This window comes from Chlorocebus sabaeus, chromosome 17 (genome assembly GCF_047675955.1).
Source record: "Chlorocebus sabaeus isolate Y175 chromosome 17, mChlSab1.0.hap1, whole genome shotgun sequence".
Taxonomy (NCBI): Eukaryota; Metazoa; Chordata; class Mammalia; order Primates; family Cercopithecidae; genus Chlorocebus; species Chlorocebus sabaeus.
In genome coordinates, this window is record NC_132920.1 from 34,712,710 (window position 1) to 34,733,937 (window position 21,228).

A 21,228-nucleotide genomic window follows, 5' to 3' on the forward strand; every position below is an offset into this window, starting at 1 on the left:
AGAAATGCGGCATCTTGCTCCCTTCCCTAAGACCTGTTAAATCAGAATCTGCATTTTCACACATTCAAGATTGGAAAGCATTTCCCCAGATCACGGTGTCTCAGGACTAAGGGCTAAAAAGTATATATATAGGTATTTTTTAAGTTTCAGGTTCTGGTTTCTATACTAATACATCTTCAGTCAGTCACGCTGACTGGCCAGAATCCATTCTCTGAACACCCTTGACCACCGAACTCACATATATTCTCTCCTATCTCTAAGCAGTCTTGCCTGCTCCTTCCCCATTTCCAAAATCTGGGGCTGCCATGAGTGCCCTCAGTACCTATCCTCTTGGCAACCAGACAGGGCTGAGCACCAGGTGATGTCAGGGAAATGGCTGGGTCACAGCAAGCAGGTGGCCTTCTCAGGAACCTGCGTGAGCAGAGCCTGAGGGAGGGACCTTCTCAGGAACAGGGTGGGAAGCGCCCTGACACAACCTGGGCTGAGGCACAGAGGCGGCTTGAGAGTGCCTGTTTGCTCTGCCAGAAGGGCTGGGCCCAGACCACTGCAACTGCTTCCCTGCCATCTCCCAGACTCAGCTAAGAGCCCCCTCCCTGTCACCCAGCCCCCGTGGGAATGGCTCAGGCCAGGAGCTGCCATCAAACTAGCTCCTTTCTCCCAGGGCCTAGTGACTCCTTGACAGGTTACAGCCCCAAAGACAAACAGATTCTGCCAAGCAAATAACTGTTCAGTAGTGGGGGTGTTGGGGAAGGCCTGGGAGTGGGTCTGAAGTTGCCAGAAGACCCAGGTGAAGCGGGGGGTGGGCTCCCCTGCAGAAAACAAACAGCTGTGGGCACCTGGAAGGAAGCAGGATGCAGGTGTACTGTCACAGGTGAGGGCACTCACCCCAGGGGTCTCTGGGCCCATCTCCCAGGCTCTTTCACTCTGGGCTCTGTATCAGGGTGCTCCCTGGGAAAGAAGAGTCTTGCATTCAGGCCCTTGGGGCAGGGAACCAAACAATGCTTGCTGGCTGATCAGTGCTAACTCTGCTGATATTTATTTGTGCTGGAGATACAGTAGTGATCAACAGAGGCATGGCACCCTGGTGACCTACAGGTCATTTGGAGGCAGGTGCCTTACCTTCCTGGTCACTGGGCACCAGAAAGCACAGGAGATCCCATTATAAACCCAGGACTAATTTCCCAAACATATGATGAACCTCAGGGTCTCAGTTTTCCCATCTGCAAAAGGGAAAGGCCCAGAGACCAAACAGTACACATCACGGAGCCATTATGGGGCCACACAAGTTTACAGGAGGCTTGAGGGTTCAATAAAACTCACCAGCACACATGAAAACAGCTTTTTTTTGGTGTGTGTGTTAATTTAATCATACAAATATTCATTTATACAATAAGGAAAAACCTCCTCATCTTTATCTCCTCCTAGGCACCATGAGGCCCCACCACAGACATCCAGCTGGCTTTCTACACACACCACTGTCCAGGTGGGAAGGGCAGCCACTGCTGCTCCTGCATTCACCCAAGGAAACAAAGGAAAAGTACGGTGAGGCGGGGTGGGGTGGGGAATCAGCTTGCACTTCTGAGCCCTGGCAACCCTACCATCCTCTCCTGCTGGGCTCAGATTGAATTTGGGGAGGTATTTATTCTCATGCCCATTTCCCACCATGACCACCCTCAGGCCACACCAGCTGTTTGGTGAGGTTCTCTCCAGGCTGGAAGTAACTTTGATGGGCTTAAGGTTACAGCCAGTCCTTATGGGGGAGAGAAGGCTGACTGTTTCTTGTAGAAAAACGCCCCAAATTCAACTGTCCTCATGGCAAAAAGAAAAAAGGCATGCACACGTGCACATCCATCCACACACACACACCTCACTCCATGCACACTGACAGATTCTTCCCAAGTCTGAACCCCTCTGTCTCCCCAACTGGGTTCAGACACCTAACCATGGTGTCTGCCTCACCTCCTGGGTGCCACACGCAGGTGGTCCCGCCCAGAGGTGGCCTGCCACTTGGTGAAGATTCTAAGAGGAGCAGGGACTATTGGGGCTGAGAGGTAGCCACTACCACCGCACTAGGCAGGGGAGCAGAGAGGGGCTCTAGGCATTGCTCTGAACCCATACCAGTGAGAAGAGAGAGAATGAAAGATACTGATACCCTCCCTGGGCTGGGGAAGCCATGGACCCCTCTGCCTGCACTCCATGACTTGCACTTACTCTGGCCCTCTGCAAGGAGCTCAGCTCACCTCACCTCCAAGGATGTGCACATAAATGGTTTGTTCTTGGGAAGGGAGACAAGGTGCTTGGGACGTTTAACTTGCTAAGTGTGGTTGCCTAGAAGCAAGAGGAAGAGCAAGACGACTCTGGCAGACCCAGACCCATTGATGGTGGCCCATGAAGCCCCTGCTGGGAAACTGGGAAGGGGCACCCAGTGTTGGGCAGATGAGGAAGTCAGGAAAGCAGGGGTTGTGAAGCCTCCCACAATCCTGCCAGGGACAGTGGAGATGTGCTGCTTCAAGGCTTCTAAGCAGTAAGAACAGCTGGGCATGCATGGGGTCCAGGGAGGCAGTGTCTCAGGAGACTGGTACCAGCAGCAGCAGTCTAGGCCTAATGAGGCCCTCAGACAAAAAGCCATCCTGAGGCCTGTGGCGCGGGCACCTGGCAGAGACTTCCCTCTGCTCTGCTAGGGAATGGAACACTCCCATGCACACAGGAAGTAGGTGCTCCAGAGTAAGCTCTAGTCAAGTCCCAGACCCAGCTGCACCACGCTTCTCAGCAGGCTGGCTCCACCCACGCCCTGGGCTTCTCCAGTGGAATAAAGTTTATGCCCCCTTTTATTTGGGAGGGGGGTGGGGGTGGGGAAGTGAAGAGGGAATTTCACACAAGCTTTTCTCCCACAATCAAGCTTTAAAAAAACAACAGTCTCAGAAGAGGATGAGGAGGAACAAACAACACACATTTTTTTGGAACTCAGACACCCAGACAGAAACAGGCAGGCAGACCCTCACCCACACCCAGGCTATATGACTCCTTGCAGCCACTCATCACCTGGTCTCCCTGCCTGTCTCATACCCTCACCTACCACCCAGCTGGATGGGGGTGTGGTAACAGGCAGGTGACCCTGCAACAGCACCCTGGATCCATATCCCTGGCTCTCAAACCAACTAAGACTTGAGGGAAGGAGGGGGGTGAGAAGAGAAGAGGGACTTTGCATATTCTTGTATCTTTGGCAGACAGCTGTTCTAGCCTGGTTCAAGCTTCCCATGGAGATATCCACATCTCAACCTGCTCAGAATCCACAGGATGCCAGGGGGCCACCTGCCTGAGTGAGCAGCCAGCCAATCAGCCTCTTGCTTCAGCTGGGCTGCCACTTGCCCACCTCCCAGCCAAGAACCTAGCATCCTGGCAGGGAGGCAGGGCTGTGGAGGTCCTCTCATTTCCATCTAAATGTGGTCTCCAAGATCAAGTAGTCAGTGGCTGGCCCTTCCCCACGACAAATTCCCCTTTCGGGGCTGTATTTTCCAAACTCTACAGCTCAGCCTCCACTAACAGGTTGTGAAAATATCACAGAGGACAACTGAAGGGAAACAGGGAAAGGAGTTGTGTGACAACAGAGAAGCATGGGCCACCTTCAAGCTTGCCTGCTGCACACCTGCTGGCGAGTTGCACCAACACCCGTGCGTGCACACGTGGTGCATACGTATAACCAGCACAGAGGCACTGTTCCCAGAGCAAATGGGAAGCTACTGCATGAAGAATCCAAAAGAGCAGTAAGCATGATGGCATTTCTCTCTGCCAAGAGAAACATGGAAGAAAAGCAATCTGAATTGTTACAAGGGTGTGCAGAAGGACACCTCTCGGGCTTAGAAAATCCCACGTCACCCGAGATCTATCCTCAAGGCTTCCTCTCCTGGCCACACAGGGAAGTTTGGTCTTCAGAGAGGTTCTGATGCTAACAAGCCACAGGGTTGATGAATACAAATGTCAAAGGTGTAAATCAACAGAAGATTAAGAGGAAAGAGGAGGAAAAGGGTGATAACTCATTGGCTGATGCCATTAAAAACAAATAGGGTCAGAGACTTCTGGAGTCATGTGGCACGGCAGATGTACTCCTGTAGCACTGATCCGCAGAGTCCTCAAACATGCCACGCCAACTTTTCACCTGAATCTCTTCCAGAGCAAGCACTATTCTATAAAGAATATGTTATCCCTTATTTAAAAAAAGAAAAGTGGGGAAAGAGGGAAAAAAATTAACATGTGCTCAAAACTACAACCTCTCTGTAGGCAAAATAATTTTTGTTTAAAAAGATGGCTTTTTTCCCCCATTTTAAACTTTTTCCCCCTTCCCGAGTGACCTAATGACTTGTTAGACTGATGCCTATAACAAAACCCAAAGTGGCTGCATGGATTTCTTCTTAGTAGCCTCAACACCATTCCTGTGATTCAGCATTCACACATGCATACTGAGTTTACTCAAAACTAGTCTGTTCTGCTTCTTCCTCTTCTTCCGGGATGAGAGGGGGTCAGAGCCAGGGGTCTGTGCGATGTGGTCTGCAATCCAGAGGAACCCCTTGCCCTAACCCCCCAAAGTCAGGCCTTCTGTCTTTTGTTAATTTTTCTTCTTGCTGACACCCGTTTAAGACTGGCCGAAGGGGTAAGGCCCATGGAGCCCCTGGAAGAGAGTGAAGATAGTCAGTGATGGTAGACATAGCAGTGCAACTTGACAACCAAACCAAGGGCAAGAATCTCTGGTTCCCAGTGAGTCACAAGGAAGCCCCAATCCACAGACAAGGCCTGAGGGCCTTTGCCATACAAAACCTCAGCAGGTCAAAGATCAGTACATTTCAAGTTGCTAAGTTTCTCACTGAATCACACCATCCAAAGAGAGGGGACGGTAGAGAGATAACTCCCCAGTCTTTCAGATGGTAGATCAGTCAATGCCAACCTTCCTTCACCCAGGCCACAAAACTTTCCTATTTTCTTCTTGACAAAAGTGTCTCAACCACTCTGCTAAAGACCCTTATATGCCATTCTATGCACCTTAACTTCAGATGTAAGGCTACTGCTAGCTAACAACACATATATCAGCAAAAACACAGAAACAGCAACTATTTATTTAACACCTAGGTCCCAGGCACAGTACCAGGGGCTAATCCTACATTGCCTTTAATCCTCACCTCTGCCCTAAAAGCCAGGTGAGTATTATAACACCTGTTTCACTGATACCCATTTCACTGCAGAGACTAAGACTTGTTCAAGGTCACGTGGTTAGGCCAAGTGCAGTGGCTCACGCCTATAATCCCAGGACCTCGTAAGGCCAAGGCAGGAGGATCACTTGACCCCAGGAGCTTGAGACTAGCCTGGACAACGTAGTCAGAACCCATGCCTATAAAATTTTTTTAAAAAATTAGCCAGGCATGGTGGCATATGTCTATGGTCCCAGCTACTTAGGAGGCTGAGGTGGGAAGATCACTTGAACCTGGAAGGTCGAAGCTGCAATAAGCCATGATTACGTGACTGCACCACTCCAGGCTGGGCAACAGAGCGAGATCTTGTCTCAGTTTTTTTTTTTTGTTTTTTGAGACGGAATCTTGCTCTGTCGCCCTGGCTAGAGTGCAGTGGTGCGAACTTGGCTCACTGCAAGCTCCGCCTCCCAGGTTCACACCATTCTCCTGCCTCAGCCTCCCGTGTAGCTGGGACTACAGGCACCCACCAACACGCCCAGCTAATCTTTTGTATTTTTAGTACAGAGGGGGTTTCACCGTATTAGCCAGGATGGTCTTGATCTCCCGACCTCGTGATCCACCTGTCGGCCTCCCAAAGTGCTGGGATTACAGGTGTGAGACACTGTGTCCGGCCAATCCTGTCTCATTTTTTTTAAAAAAAAATCACGTGGTAAGAGGCAGAGCCAAGATTCAAAACCAAATCTGATGGACTGCAGTATTACTTCTCCCCAAACTAGCTCTCCCTTGCCACATGATAAGGTTTATTCCAACTTGCCAAAGGCACTTTCTGTGCTGCTTGGCTGAGCGGAAGAGGCTTCACAGTCTTGCTTCCCCTCATAAGAATGAGACACCAAGATATACCAACATCAAAAGCAGCTGCACGAACCATGAACATGCTGGACCATGACGTGTGCTTCCTCCCCAGTCCCTGCTTTCTGTTTTTCTATACAAAGCCTCCCAAAACCAGAAGTACGTCTCTAGTTGCTTGGTGGTATCACTAAACTAAACAAAAAATCCCGAGGAGATGATCTGGGGAACGGACAGGCCAACACCAATGGGGCATCCACTACGTGCCAGGTGCTACAGTAGCACCTAACACGTTCTCTTTAACCCTCACAAAGATCCAAGGAGACAAGTATGGTCTCAAAGCTCAGAGAGGTGAGGCAACCTGATAAAGGGAGCAGCACTGGTGAGGGAAGCAGCTGGCATTTGCCAAAATGCCACATGGCTGTCAGCCCGAGCCAACCATGCCTCTAGCAGACGAGCTATGGCTCCAACCATCTCAGCAGCCACAGCATCCACTCACTCAAGCAAGTGTGGGCTGGGGCAGCAAAGGGCTCTCAGATTCCATTTTGCAAGGCCTAGTGGGGGGTAACATACATCAGAGGTATCAAGTTGGTGCAAAAGTAATTGCAGTTTTTGCCATTATTTTTATTTTTATTTTTTTCGAGACAGAGTCAAGTGCTGGGATTACAGGCATGAGCCACCATGTTTGGCTTCTGCCATTACTTTTAATGGCAAAAAACGCACTAACTTTTTCACCAACCTAATAGAAAGTAAAGCAGCTTAAAACAAGCTGCCCTGACTCAGCAGCTCCCAACAACAATCATTCATCTGGAACTACCCAAGAAAAGCAACAAAAGCTTCAATACCCTGAAGGGTTAGAACCAATACAATGCTCAAAGGTCTCTGTGCAGGAAAAAAAATGCACCGCAAAAAGAAAACCTGGCTAGGGTTGCTTATGTCTACAATGCCAGCACTTTGGGAGGCTGAGGCCGGAGAACTGCTTGAGGTGAGGAGTTGGGAGAACAGTGTGGGTAACACAGTGTGACTCCATCTCCACATGCAATTTTTTTTTTCAGTTAGCGGGACATGGCGACGCATGGCTGGAGTCCCAGATACTCAGGAGGCTGAGGCCGGAGGACCACTTGAGCCCAGGAGGTCGAGGCTGCAGTGAGCTATGATCATGCCACTGTACTTCAGCCTGGGAGACAGAGTAAGACCTTCTCTTTTAAAAATAAAACAAAGTCACAGGTTCTGAGGGTTAGGAAAAAAATAATACATTTAATAAAGAAAAGAGAAAACTCAAAAAACAAACAGCATGTTTCCTATGAAATATTTACTCCTTTACCCTAAATGTAACTGCTTTCCAGTTCAAAGCTCTACACACTTCATGTAGGCCTTTATAAAGCAAGTACTGGCCTTATGATTTGTCTAGAATACTTGAAGAAGGGAGTTCATGACTTTGCCAAAAAGCTGTTGTACATTCCCACTTAACAGATAAATAAAGCAGGTTCTATGCAACTGGCAGCAAGAGGAATAAAGACACGTGCATTTTCAGATTTCCGTTTGAGTGCCCTGGCCCTCAGACCATTCAGTGTGGTATTTAACTAGTTTAGATTATGGTTATTGTTGATCCTCTATTTACTGATGTTCCATGCCTTTTATGAAGAAAAATGCTACCTAATTCTCCTTTACCCAGTGAACTACGTATTAGAGATGTTGTTAACTGGAACAGAAAAATGGTTTGACGAACAAGCTCTATTTTCCTTACCCCCAAATTAATTACCATCACTTCAAGGAAGAGAGAGGGTGCCGACTCTATTTGGAACCTATTTTACAATCTAGACTCCCCACACGCAGGATCATAGGTGTCTCATGTGGATCACAGAACACAGGCAACATAACACCAGCTGTAGAGGAAAAACCTGGCAAAGATTCCAAGAACAGCTTGTCTAGGGAGTCCTATGGCAGTAGGCCAAGTGGGAAGACCATGGCGGTACCTTCTGGATGGAGGTACTTTCAATATGGGAGGTCCATCCACGTTTCAGATTCCACTGGAGTTTTTTTTTTTTTTTTTTTGAGACGGAGTCTCGCTCTGTCGCCCAGGCTGGAGTGCTGTGGCGCAATCTCAGCTCACTGCAAGCTCCGCCTCCCGGGTTTACGCCATTCTCCTGCCTCAGCCTCCTGAGTAGCTGGGACTACAGGCGCCCGCCACCTCGCCCGGCTAGTTTTTTGTATTTTTAGTAGAGACGGGGTTTCACCGTGTTAGCCAGGATGGTCTCGATCTCCTGACCTCATGATCCGCCCGTCTCAGCCTCCCAAAATGCTGGGATTACAGGCTTGAGCCACCATGCCTGGCCTCCACTGGAGTTCTAAGACCTGGTGTAACGGGTTCTGGTAGCCAACGACAATCCCAGCCTAAAAGTAGGATTTGGCAATACAGGTAACATTCACTCTCTTCTGGGGCTTAGCAACTCTTCAACTTTTATCTGCAGTAAAAGCAGATGCCGAATATTTTAGCTCACCTGGAATCAATGAAATACCTCCTGTTACACTTGTACCACTACTACTAAGGAAAACAGATCAAAGGGCAGATACATTAGATGGTACCACAGGACCCTGAATTCAACTTTGACTCAAGCAAAAATCAAAGCCATCATCCTGATTATAAAACCCAGTAAGGCCAGGCATGGTGGCTCACGCCTGTAATCCCAGCACTTTGGGAGGCCGAGGAGGGTGGATCATGAGGTCAGGAGATCGAGACCATCCTGGCTAACACGGTGAAACCCCGTCTCTACTAAAAAATACAAAAAATTAGCCGGGCGTGGTGGTGGGCACCTGTAGTCCCAGCTACTTGGGAGGCTGAGGCAGGAGAATGGCATGAACCCAGGAGGTGGAACTTGCAGTGAGCCAAGATTGCGCCACAGCACTCCAGCCTGGGCAATAGAGCAAGACTCTGTCTCAAAAAACAAACAAACAAATAAAAAACAAACAGAAAAACTCCCAGTGAGCTTGATGCAGAAAGTCACTCCCCTCTAGGAAGAATCACGTCCTATCACATAGGGACTAGCAGCAAGACTGATTTATCCACGCTAATGGAGGCTATAAATACTCAAACCCAGAAAAAAACTCTGGTATCTGACTCCAGGTCTAAAGGCCAGTTGCTCAGGGCATACACTACTTACACAGAAATGGGTTTCCAAAGGCTACACTGAACAGCCCCATATGTGCTAGGGGATATGAAACTGTTCAGGTCCATAGGGGCTGAGGTATTGCTTGTTTTGCCTCAGCTTTCCCTAAGCTTTCACTGACCAGCTATCATAGGAACGAGCATGGGGACCTAAGTTCAACTTGGCTAGAGAACAGGCAAGCCTTCTTAAAGCACAGAGGCGCCACAGTTCCACAGTCATTAGCTAAGGCAGCAACGCCTCCTGCTCGCCAGTGTTAGGAAACAGACTTTTGCCTTAGGCCAGCTGAATGATTACAATAGTTGGGCCAAGTCCTGAACTGCATCTCCACAATGCAATAATAACTACTGCAAGCCATTATCTGGCTAATTTCCTAAAATTAAAAATTTTTTTTTGGTTGGGGGGGTGGGGAAGAGCGGTCCTCGCTATGTTGCCCAGGCTGATCTTGAACTCCTGGCCTCAAATCATCTTCCCACTTTGGCTAAGTGCTGTAATTACAGGCATGAGCCACTGTGCTCAGCTCTAAAATATTGTTAGAGAACATTCAGAGACACAAAGATGAGCTCAGTCTCATCCTTAACAATCTCCTAAAAGGAAAATTTAAGATCTGGTACTTATAATCCTGTCCTCAAAGCAAACCTAAAAATAACTGTCTCTCCTGATTTGTTTTACACAATCATTTATAGTTGTGTCTGTCGAATAGCAAGAATCACTCCTAGCCAGTGACTTGGTTATCACTTATGTGAGAGTAAACCTGCAATATCTTAGAGTCCTTCCTAAAATTATACAGAAGTCAAAATAACCTTTCCAAAAAGGAGTACTAAAAAAGGATCACTGATAGAAAACATTAACTGTATGCCAAAGTACTAAAAAACAGGCAATCGTTCTATTTCAGTTAGATTTTTTTTTAACCTGCATTCACCTATTTTCATCGGTAGGCAGGGCAGGGCTATCAGAAGAGTAGGCTGCCCTTCTATGAGGACAGAAGCTGTTCCTGATACTTATTTCTGCCTTGCACACAGTAGACTCAAGTAAAATGAATGAATGAATGATGAAATACACTGACTGGTGAGTCAGCCCGTGTTTCAACATTCCAGGAAAAAAAAGAAGGCTGAAATTCCTAATGAAAAAAAGGATGTCTTGTTGAGAGATTTTTGCGTTACTCTTTCTCTATATGAAAGCTTGTTGTTTAGATAAATCACCACAACACAGGACTTTCACATACCTGTCTTTATTTTGCTTTTATTTGTGATTTGATTTAAATAAATAAGAAGGTTCACACAGGTTAATAAAAAGACAAGCACGTTTGCTGTATGGCTGAGAAATAATATGCTCTCTCGGTGTATACTGATGGTATTATCAGATAACACCATGAGGACCCTCCTCCTCCTCATTTCCTGGGTCAGTCCTGGTCAGTGCTTCTCCCGCCTAGTGCTCCTTTTGTATCAGTTATGTACACTGAATGCAAACACAGAAGAATACAGGGTTTAGTACTAAGTCCTGTCCTGACTGTGTACTGCAAACATTGTGTGGTGAGGCCCTGCTCACAGGCCTGGCTTGGCTGGCAAGGGCCAGAAACTGACTAGGCCCTGATCAAACCCATTAGTCTCTCATTAACTAGAAATAAAATTAAGTCTGTACTGGAGTAATGAGCAGGGCAATGAGCACTCTCTCAGGAATGTACAAACCAGGGCCCTTTCCTTAGTGCCTTCTGACTACCTCCGGGAGGCTTGCTGGTGGCAGAGCAGGGCCACATCAGCGTGAGAGAAGGACTTCTGTAGATGATTTAACATTGGTCTTGCTCTGTTGCCCAGGCTGGAGTGCACAGGCACGATATCGACTCACTGCAACCTCCACCTCCTGGGTTCAAGTAAGTGATTCTCCTGCCCAGGCTGGAGTGCACAGGCGTGATCTTGACTCACTGCAACCTCCACCTCCTGGGTTCAAGCAATTCTCCTGCCTCAGCCTCCCAAGTAGCCAGGACTACAGGTACCACCATGCCCAGCTAGTTTTTGTAGTTTATTTAATAGAGATGGGATTTCACCACGTTGGCCAGGCTGGTTTAGAACTCCGGACCTCAGGTGATCCACTCACCTCAGCCTCCCAAAAGTGCTGGGATTACAGGTGTGAGCCACCACACTTGGCCTGTTCAAGTCACTTTCATGTGACAGTCTCCCAAAATTCAAAGATGTATTTGATGCACTGGCTGAGAATGAGCATGAGAACCAGTCAAAGAATAGGAAAAAAATCCTCTTTTATGCTCAAGGGCTGATGACAGGGCAAGCTCAGTTCAACCAGGCCTTCTGATTGTGCTGAAACATTTAACTCAGTTATTAGTGTGCTGAATGTACTTTTAAAGCTCTTTAAATACAACCTTTTTTATTTGCCTCTGTAATAGTTTTTCTGTTGCTCTTATCTCTACAGTCCTGTTGGGGAACTTCTCATCTACCCATCTATCCTCCCTTCACCCATTCATCCAACCCTTCATCATCTATCCCTCCATCCTTCCTCTATCATCCATCCTTCCATCCCTCATCCTTCCATACATCCTCCCTGTCATCCATCCTCCTATCCATCCAAAGTCCCCCATGGCAAAAGGCAACTCCCACAGCCTTCACCCACCCCTACTCCCCTTACAAATTTTTTAAAAACCATGAAGAATAAAACTCAAACATAATTGTGAATGAAAACACATTATTCAAAGTTTCTACATGGAGGTAGAGGATCTTAGCTGAATGTGACTTCCCCTTTTAGTAAAGATTTCAGAAAAAAGCTATTTGTGATTCAGAATTCTAGCTCCAAAGATCTGATGTAACAGCAAGTGTGCTAGAATCCAAGTGGGATGCTGTTATACAGAACTCTTTCATGGTCATCTCCTAGGGTAGAGGAAATTCCTAAAAAGGAAGAAAGAATCAGTAAGAGTCTCACTGGGGAGGACACCCACATGAGAGAAGCTTATTCAAGTTCCCAGTCATGTAGCCACCCTGCTAGGACACAGGGTGAGGCTGCTGGTCCAACTTTCTCTCAGAATTTTCATTCAAGTTCCTGTAACTTTCTGTCAACTACCCTTTCCTTACAAGCCATCATCTCCACTGTGTGTCTTACAATTAATTGACAGGCATCAGCTCCCATAATGGCTGGTGGATTAAGGGAAGAGAATAAGCTCTCTCTCTCCTTCTTGGTTCCTTTCAGCTATATTTGGTTTTGTCTTGCCACTCCCCTACTCAAAAGCATTGCTGGCACTCTCTCTTTTCATATTAAATGTTAACTCTCCTTTGCTTGGCTTTTAAAGGTCTTCCTCCAAAATGCACCCCACCCTCTTTAAGCACACCTCACTCACCACGGCCAAGCTGGCCAGTGTCCTGTGAACACACCCTGCCTGTGGTTGCCTCTGAGCCTTCCTGCATGTGGTTCTTCTTCCCTCCAATTCAGTTTGAATCCATCCTCCATCAAGGGATTGCTTTCCTGATTACTCCAAGCCTTACTGCTTTGGCCGTCCCCAAATTCCTATGATCACTTAAAAGTCAACTAGAACTCAACATACTTGATCTTCACTGGCTCTTCTTCTTTCCTATGGATTAGTCACATCTATGTTATCAGATAGTAAATTCTTTGAAGATAGGGATTAGTGGCTGAGCACCCAGGAGACCTCACTTACTGACTGAAAAAATATCAGTCAATATTATTGACTGTGTAAAGCAAACGGGTTTAACTGGCCCTTAGGCAGTGAAATCACAGCAAAAAGTTCAAGACCTTCAAACCTTTGCAGGGGAACACCCACAGCTCTAAGGAAGCTCCCATTTTTCCTGAGATACAACAGTTCTTAACCTTACATTTTGTTCTGGTCCTGCTGGAATACAATTAAATCAGACTTAGCTGAGAACAAGTCATTTGAAACCTGAGCATCTATACCAGGAGCCATTCTTACACTTTTGAATTATACTTTATCTGTTTGAACCAATAATTTCACTAGTCCTACTTTGAGAACTTTCATCAGAAATTAAAATGCTGAATTCAGAGTATGGGGAAGAGAATGAGCCCTTATAGCCAAAATAAAATATGCTGGCAATCTTGGGAACATTAGCTCTGCTTTAGCTACAAGAGTGCATAGCATTAGAACAATCTAAAACAATGCTCAGAGCCCAAAGCAAATAAAATAGAGCTGGACAGCTTGGAAGCTACTGAGGTACAAAAAGGAAAGTTCCTGGAGATACTTTTTATTCTCAGTCAGATAGTAATGTTACAAACAACAAAAGACATTTTCTAAGGCCCATAGTGTTTGCTTAATTTATTTAAAAAATGCACACAACATTCATGCCAATGTAAACACCAGCAAAGCTGGGAGGGCTTTACTGGCTCTTCTGGGTTTTCAAAAGAGAATCATCAAAATATTAAGCCCAGAGTCTTCTGGCAAGTCCCTTCTGGTACAGAGTGTGCTAATCTGCCAGCCAACTGGGACAGGTCCCTTGGTTGCTCTGTGTTGCTTCCTACCAGCCTCACATTCTTCTGCAGTTCCTACAATGAACAAAGAGGTCTCTACGACCTGACACTAAGTGTATAAACTACCTCCAGAGAATAGCCAACAAACTTCACTTGCCAACAAACCTCATTGTAGTGTGGTCTAGAACATTAGACTCAAACTGGATCCCCGGGTTCCAGCCTGCAGCCCACCTTCAATTTGCTGTGTGAATGTGAGCAAGTTACTTATAATACTTCCCTATTATTTTTTCAAATGAGGATTATAACTATGAAAGTCACAAGTGTGTTGTGAATGAAGAATAAGAATAAAAGCAGTAAAAGTACTATGGATAGTATGAAATGGTTTACATGTTAGATAGATAGTGTTAAGCTCAGTCCTTGGACCTCTAATTATGCCAGAGGTTCACCAGTGGGGGAATTTGGCCCCCCAGGGGACATCTGGCAATGTCAAGAAACATTTCTGGTTGTTACACTGTGGGGAGGGAGGGCGGTACTATTGGCATCTAGCGGGTGAAAGGCCAGGAATGCTGCTAACCACTGTACAACGCCTAAGACACATATACCCTTGCCTCGTTAAAAAAAAAAAAAAAAAGAGAGACTTAACTGGCCCAAAATGTCAACAGTCTTAGTCAGCTAAGAAACCCTAACCTCTCATCATTTAGGGAATCACATTCAGTCTTATAACATTAGATACCATCCAAGTGACATAACTCTCAAATTTATATCTCCACCTAGACTTCTCTCCTACACTCTATATTCAACTTGGAAATGCAACAGCCCACTTGACACCTCCATTTAGATGTTTATATAAATATCCAACGTATCCAAAATGGTACCCTAATCTCTTCCCTACTTCTACCGCATCCTTTCCCCTCTCCATTGATGGTACCTCCATCCCTCTAATTGCTCAGGCCAAAACCCCTGCTGTTATCCTTTATTCTCTCTTACATCCCTTCCAACCTATTAGCAAATCCTGTTAGCTCTAACTACACAATATAGATCCAGACATGGACCACTTCTCTTACCTCTACTGCCACCAGCCTGATCTGAACCACTCTTACTCTTTGCCTGGATGACTGCACTAACTTCCCTGTTGGCCTCCTGTTCCTACCCTTGCCCTGTATTTACTATACAAGAGCCAGAGTGCTCCTTTTATAGCATTAAGTCACACATATTATCCCTCTATTGAAAACCTTTTAAGGCTCCCCTTTACCCTCAGACCAAAAGCCCAAAACTTTATAAGGACCCACAAAACGCTCCATGATCTGGTCTCTGTCCCCTGACTTCATCTCCTTCTACTCTCCCTCTTGTGGTTCTGCTCCAGGCACTGGCCTCCCTGCTATCCCTTGAACACACCAGGCAAACTTCCACTTCAGGGCTTGCACTGGTTGTCCTCTGCCTAAAATATTCTTTCTCCATATAGGCTTTACAGAAACAAAACTCGACTTTAAAGGGACTGTAGGACAGCCCTTACGTATGTTCTAATTCTAAAATACTCAGTACATTCAAAGAGAGATTTTTAATTTGTCCCAGAAAAATAAGACTCCACAGACTGTATCTTGTGGTCACTATCAAGGAATACAGACAGGTTTGTTTTTTGTGTGTATGACGTCAAAAATACAGATCTGCTGTAACAAGAGTGAGTTAATGAAAACTTCAATGCCAACAAAAACCTAAACCCAAGTGACTATGAAGGTTTCTAGATAATCTTTTCCCTTCTTGGAGGCTAGAGAGAAAGCAATAGTTTGTGGGGAGAAGAGGTTTAATAGAAAAGTCACATAATATTTGGTCAACAATTGCCTTGATCCTCATTTAAAATGTAGCTGTACGTTACAGAAAGCCCACAACTGTCGGCCCAGCTAATAAAAATGTGCACTCGAACACTGATATTGGGAAGCAACACAGTGCAATGTTAAGAGAATAGAGCACGCTTAGGAGTCAAAATAACTGCTTTTGTTGGTATCCTGGTCTTATCACCCTGGTACACGACATTGGGCAAATTACTGAACCAGTCTCCGTAACTGTAATAACAACACTTTTATCATGGTACTGTTTGTAGACTACATGAAGTAATGCATGCCAAGCACTAAGCCTATTGTCTCTGGGGAATAAAAACTGGAGTCTGGGAAGCAGGGAGGTGACTGGTGTTTTTTTGCCATAAGCTTTGTAGAACTACTTGGTTCCTTAAACTACGTACACTGATAAATTTTAATAATAAAAATTAAATTTAAAAAAGTCCTCAGCACAGCGCCTGGTGCGTAAGTGCTCAATCAATGATAGTTTTACAGCTCTGATTAATGTACTTTCATTGGCATGAGAATAGTGTGTTCTTACTACCTGTTCCTTGCCAGAGGGCCAAGTGACACCAATTTTCCATCTAGCTTCTCTTTGAACCATCTTTGAACCTTTCATGGAGAGGATCTGCATGTGAGAATGAAGACAATTCTAGGGTTTCATGGCAGTGGGAAGGTTACACTGGTGCCCTCTTAATGCCTCACATAAGCACTAGCCCAGTTGAGGACACCAACTACCTGCCTTCTGATCAAACTACCTGGGCAAATGTTGGTTCCAATTCCACGAAATCACCCCAAACCCTTCCCTTATTATTACGTTAAACTTTTGGCCATTTCAAAGTAGATAATAGATCCACAAGCCATTAAATTGCCAGGCCCATAGAACAAAAGATCTGCCTTTTCCAAACCTCCTCCAGCAACCCCCACTACTGTTTCTAAACCCTCACCTGGATGGAGAGAAAAAAACTCTTCTATGCCTTAGTCAACACAGATAGCAGCAGGTGAGAAAAAGAGCTGATTTCTGATGTAACAGAAGCAGACTGAGTCCTGCTAGCTCCAGATACAAAATGCTTTACAGGATGACTGTTAAGAGAGGAAAGGGGTGGGGGTGGGGGAAGAGAATAAGCACAAAAGCAAGCCGGCAAGCATGAGCGCGCGAGCAGATGGCACTTGGCAGGGCTGGCTCTGGAGGAGCGGGATGAACCTCCCCACAAAGATAATAATAAGTTTCTCCTTCTGAACCAGCATTTGATGGAAGTAATAACAGTGGCTCAGACTGTAATCCAGTTTAAAGGGGGAATATATGACATATACCAGCCTCAAACACTTTTTTTTTTGGAAGAAAGGACAAACAATATAAGAGCCATATTTCAAGAAACAAAATAAGTGAATTTGGGGTCCTCTTCAGCTCCTAGTGTAAATCATTACTCCTGTAGTGAAAGAAAGCAAAGCATGTAGCTGTCCTAAAGAACAGCCCCTCGATTCTGCCAGCCATACTCTTATTCCCAGCTGTCCTGAATCAGGTCATTTGGGGTCTTATTGCCCTGTAAAGGCCTTCTTAGAAAACAGTGAAATCTTAAAAATTACTGGCATATAAGAAAAAGGTGTATGTAACTTTAACAGGGCTTTTTTTTCCTCTTTCCACACCTCTGTGAATTGTTCTTCATCAGTTTCGCACTGTCCAAACAGAAGCTACTCTGGCCCCCCAGAGATGAGTCACAGTGCTAGAATTCACAGCAAGGTTAGCCTTGAGTCAACAGAGTGAGCACCCATCCAACTCTGACTTATCGTCAGAAGCTCTTCAGCTAATCACATAACAAGGGATAATTAAAACACTTTCTAGCCTTCACCAGTACTTGATCTCACTGTTCACCTGGGACAGATAGTTCAGTCACAACTGAGCTGACAATAAGGCCAGCCAATTTCTAACAAAAGCAGGGAGCCAGATTTATGAATCTTTGAAGTGAGTTAGCATATACTTACTTTTCTGACTCCTTCTGACAGCTCCCCACAGGGAGAAACCCCTTTGGGTTGTGGGATGCAGCTAGGGCAGGCGTTCCCCCCAGGGACGGAGCACTGAGTTCAGGGAGCTTAGGATGACTCAAGAACAGCTGGGAAGGACTCCAGAGTGTCCAGTTCCTGGCACTGACAGATGTGCCATTCTGTTGACATATCCACCCAGCCCTCATAGTGCAGGTGCCTAAAGCAATCTTTTACCTTCATCCTACCAACCTTAGCAAGTTAAATTGTAACTATGGAGGCAGTAGGAAACTACCTGCCTGCTAAAACTGTGGTCATAGGCTTCCAGAGTATCACGTTCTTTCCCAGACTTGATGGCAAGCAGGGACTTCTCTGGAGTTAATCAGATCTATTGCCAACTCAGCGATCCCTGACACTAGCACCTCAGGCACCCCTCCTACCTAGCCGATAAAGATGGCACCTGAGCCAGGCGCGGTGGCTCATGCCTGTAATCCTAGCACTTTGGGAGGCCGAGGAGGGCAGATCATTTGAGGTCAGGAGTTCGAAACCAGCCTGGCCAACATGGTGAAACTCTCTCTCTACTAAAAATACAAAAAATTAGCTGGGCGTGGGGGTGCGTGCCTGTAATCCCAGCTACTCAAGAGACTGAGGCAGGAGAATCGCTTGAACTCAGGAGGCGAAGGTTGCAGTGAGCTGAGATTGTGCCACTGCACTCCAGCCTGGGCAACAGAGAGTAACTCCTGTCTCAAAAGACAAACAAACAACAACAAAATGGCACCTAGGCTGAACGGAAAACACTTCCCAATTCCAGAGCCCCAAAGGTCTCTTTCTTCCTCTCCACTCATTCACAAATAAAAGGGTGCTAATTTACTATAAACACCACATGGCTTGGGTACCCTGAGTGTAAAAATACTTTTATCTTTTTTTATCAACCAGAAAAAGAAGTCACTACTTTAAAGACCCAGCAAACACTGGAGCTCTTCAAAAGATGCCATAGTCAATGATCAGATTATATAAGGGTTGTGTATCTTATTTAAACTCCTCCTCATTCACACCTTGATACTACCAGTCATCAACTCAATGCAAGCTTTCCCCCACACAACCTCCAGCCCAACAGGAGGATCTAGGGAAAGCTCAGGTTCACCTACCATCAAACACCTTTTAGTAATGTGGCACCTGAACTTGAATTCCAGCCCTACCTCTCACTGGCTGTGTGATACTAGGCAAGTTACTTAGCCAGCTAAGCTTTAGTTTCCTCATCCAAAAATGAGACGATACATGTAAAGTACTTAGCAGCATGCCTAGCCCATACAAATAGTTAAAAAATAACTCTGGGCCGGGCGCGGTGGCTCAAGCCTGTAATCCCAGCACTTTGGGAGGCCGAGATGGGCGGATCACGAGGTCAGGAGATCGAGACCATCCTGGCTAACACGGTGAAACCCCGTCTCTACTGAAAAAATACAAAAAAAAAAAACAAAAAAAAAACAAAAAAAAAACTAGCCGGGCGAGGTGGCGGGTGCCTGTAGTCCCAGCTACTCGGGAGGCTGAGGCAGGAGAATGGCGTGAACCCGGGAGGCGGAGCTTGCAGTGAGCCGGGATCGCGCCACTGCACTCCAGCCTGGGCGACAGAGCGAGACTCCGTCTCAAAAAAAAAAAAAAAAAAAAAAAAACTCTGATATATACCTGATCTCATCACTTCCTCAGGTATATACTTCAGAACCTCAAGCATGCCTGCCTTTATAAATAAATAAATTACATATTCTCAAGCCAAATATAAATGTTTAGGATTATCTCTGCATTTAAGGCTCACATTTAGCAAAGATTTATGATAGATGTCCACTCATATTTATGACAGATGTCCTCCATTTAACCAATTCTTTTCAACGTCATTTGTATAATTATTTAATCCCTACTCATCAAAAAAACACACTGCAACCAACTGAACCTATCTCCCATTGTCCATCACCCATACCTCGCAACTGCAGGCCCCTTACTCACTCTGCCCTTGGCACCTCAACTGTTCTCCGTGTCCTTGCTGTCTGTCCATCTTCCCAAGTGTCACCCATCCTCTGAAAAGCCCTTTCCTTCAACTCCATCTCCACTTCATCTCTTTACTCACTCTGCCCTCGGCACTTCAACTGTTCTCCATGTCCTTGCTGTCTGTCCATCTTTCCAAATCTCACCCATCCTCTGAGAAGCCCTTTCCTTCAACTCCATCTCCACTTCATCTCTGCTTCTCTAACTCTTATTGCACCCTTTCAGCCATTACATACAACATAGGCTGGGAGCAGTGGCTTGCATCTATAATCTCAGCACTTTGGGAGGTCAAGGTAAGAGGATCGCTTGAGCCCAAGAGTTCAAGACCAGCCTGGGCAACATAGGGAGATCCCATCTCTACAAAAAAAATTAAAAATTAGCCAACTGTAGTGCCATAAGCCTGTAGTCCCAGCTACCTGGGAGGCTGAGATGGGAGGATCGCTTGAGCCCAGGAAGTCAAGGCTGCAGTGAGCTGTGATTGTGCCACTGCACTCCAGTCTGGGTGGCAGAGTGAGACTCTATCTCAAAAAAACCACACACACACACACACACACACACACACACACACACAAACCCCAAAACACAGATTATACATTTGGACTACGTTGTTCTCTACTGACCAAACTCATACTTCATTTTGACTGAATTGCTCTCTAATTGCTTTATGCATGTTTCATATCCCCTACTGTACTGCGGGCTCCTAGTGGGTAGGGATCCTTTTATTCCTCAAGTCTCCTAATGTACGATGTACACTGCTCTGAACAGTGCCCAGATGTATGAATATTTACTGATGACTACCTCCTACACCCTATTCTATTCCTAAGGAGCCCTAAGAGCTAGAGTGGAGCTGACTCAACTTTAGCCAGAAATGCCTTCAGAGAACCTGCTCGATGCTTCATATAAATGCTTTCTAGGATTCTGCTTAGATTAAGAAAAAAAGGAGACTCCAATTTCTCTTTGGCATCTAAGTTTCACATTTTCAATGCATTATAGTCAATAGTCTTTTTGGATATTATCTCTAATGGGAAGTTCTTCTCTACAGTTCTTGCAAATGATACTTCTAAATGATCCTACAAAGTCCAGGAAAAATCTAGATAACATATTAATACCAGGAGTTCATCAACTTCAAGAAATAAGTCAATAACCTCACCTTAGTCCAGTCCTTCCAAAAGAAGCAACCCCTGGTAGGACCTCAATTAACGCTGGCAGAAAACACCAGCCCAACATTCCCAACCTTCTGTGATGACTGTGTGCAACCATCACAGAGGTGGTTAAAAAGCATCAGTCCCTAAAGAGGAAAACAATTAATGGTCTCTCAATTCAGGAAGACAAGTGCAGTGCCCTGGCCAGGAACAGCACAGCTCTCTCCTAAAACTGCAGTGATGGCCAAGCCAGAAAGCTCGTAGTTGGGTGGGGCAGCTTCCATTAGAGAAAGCACAGGAGCAACTGGTTTGTTTTGCCTCAATCAACATTAGTCTTCCCATTAAACCCAACAGACTCAAGTTCTCATTCTAACAAAGCATGCTTAGCCCAGGGCTGGTCCATTTACCACTCAAAACAGTCACAGACTCTGGAGGGTTAAATTCAAGAAAAAATACTAGAGAAATAGGAGCTTAGAAGAAAATATTTTATTTATTAGAGCGTTAAGACGTGAAACGTCTTTCCTCAAATACAGGCAATTTACTCTCTTGCCAATTTACTTCTCTTATACCCTATACAATTAACACTAATCCACAAAATCCTTTGTAA

General features: G+C 45.7%; 1 protein-coding gene across 2 annotated transcripts in view; it reads right to left on the reverse strand.

Moving 5' to 3' along the window:
- Positions 1-2,968: 2,968 nt before the first annotated feature.
- Positions 2,969-21,228, reverse strand: part of ILRUN (inflammation and lipid regulator with UBA-like and NBR1-like domains) — a 114,348-nt gene continuing 96,088 nt past the window's right edge. For both annotated transcript variants that reach the window (XM_007972885.3, XM_007972883.3), the window contains one exon: positions 2,969-4,666. In XM_007972885.3, coding sequence (XP_007971076.1) covers positions 4,631-4,666 — 36 coding nt within the window. In that variant the 3' untranslated portion in view covers positions 2,969-4,630. The remainder of the gene's footprint in view (positions 4,667-21,228) is intronic.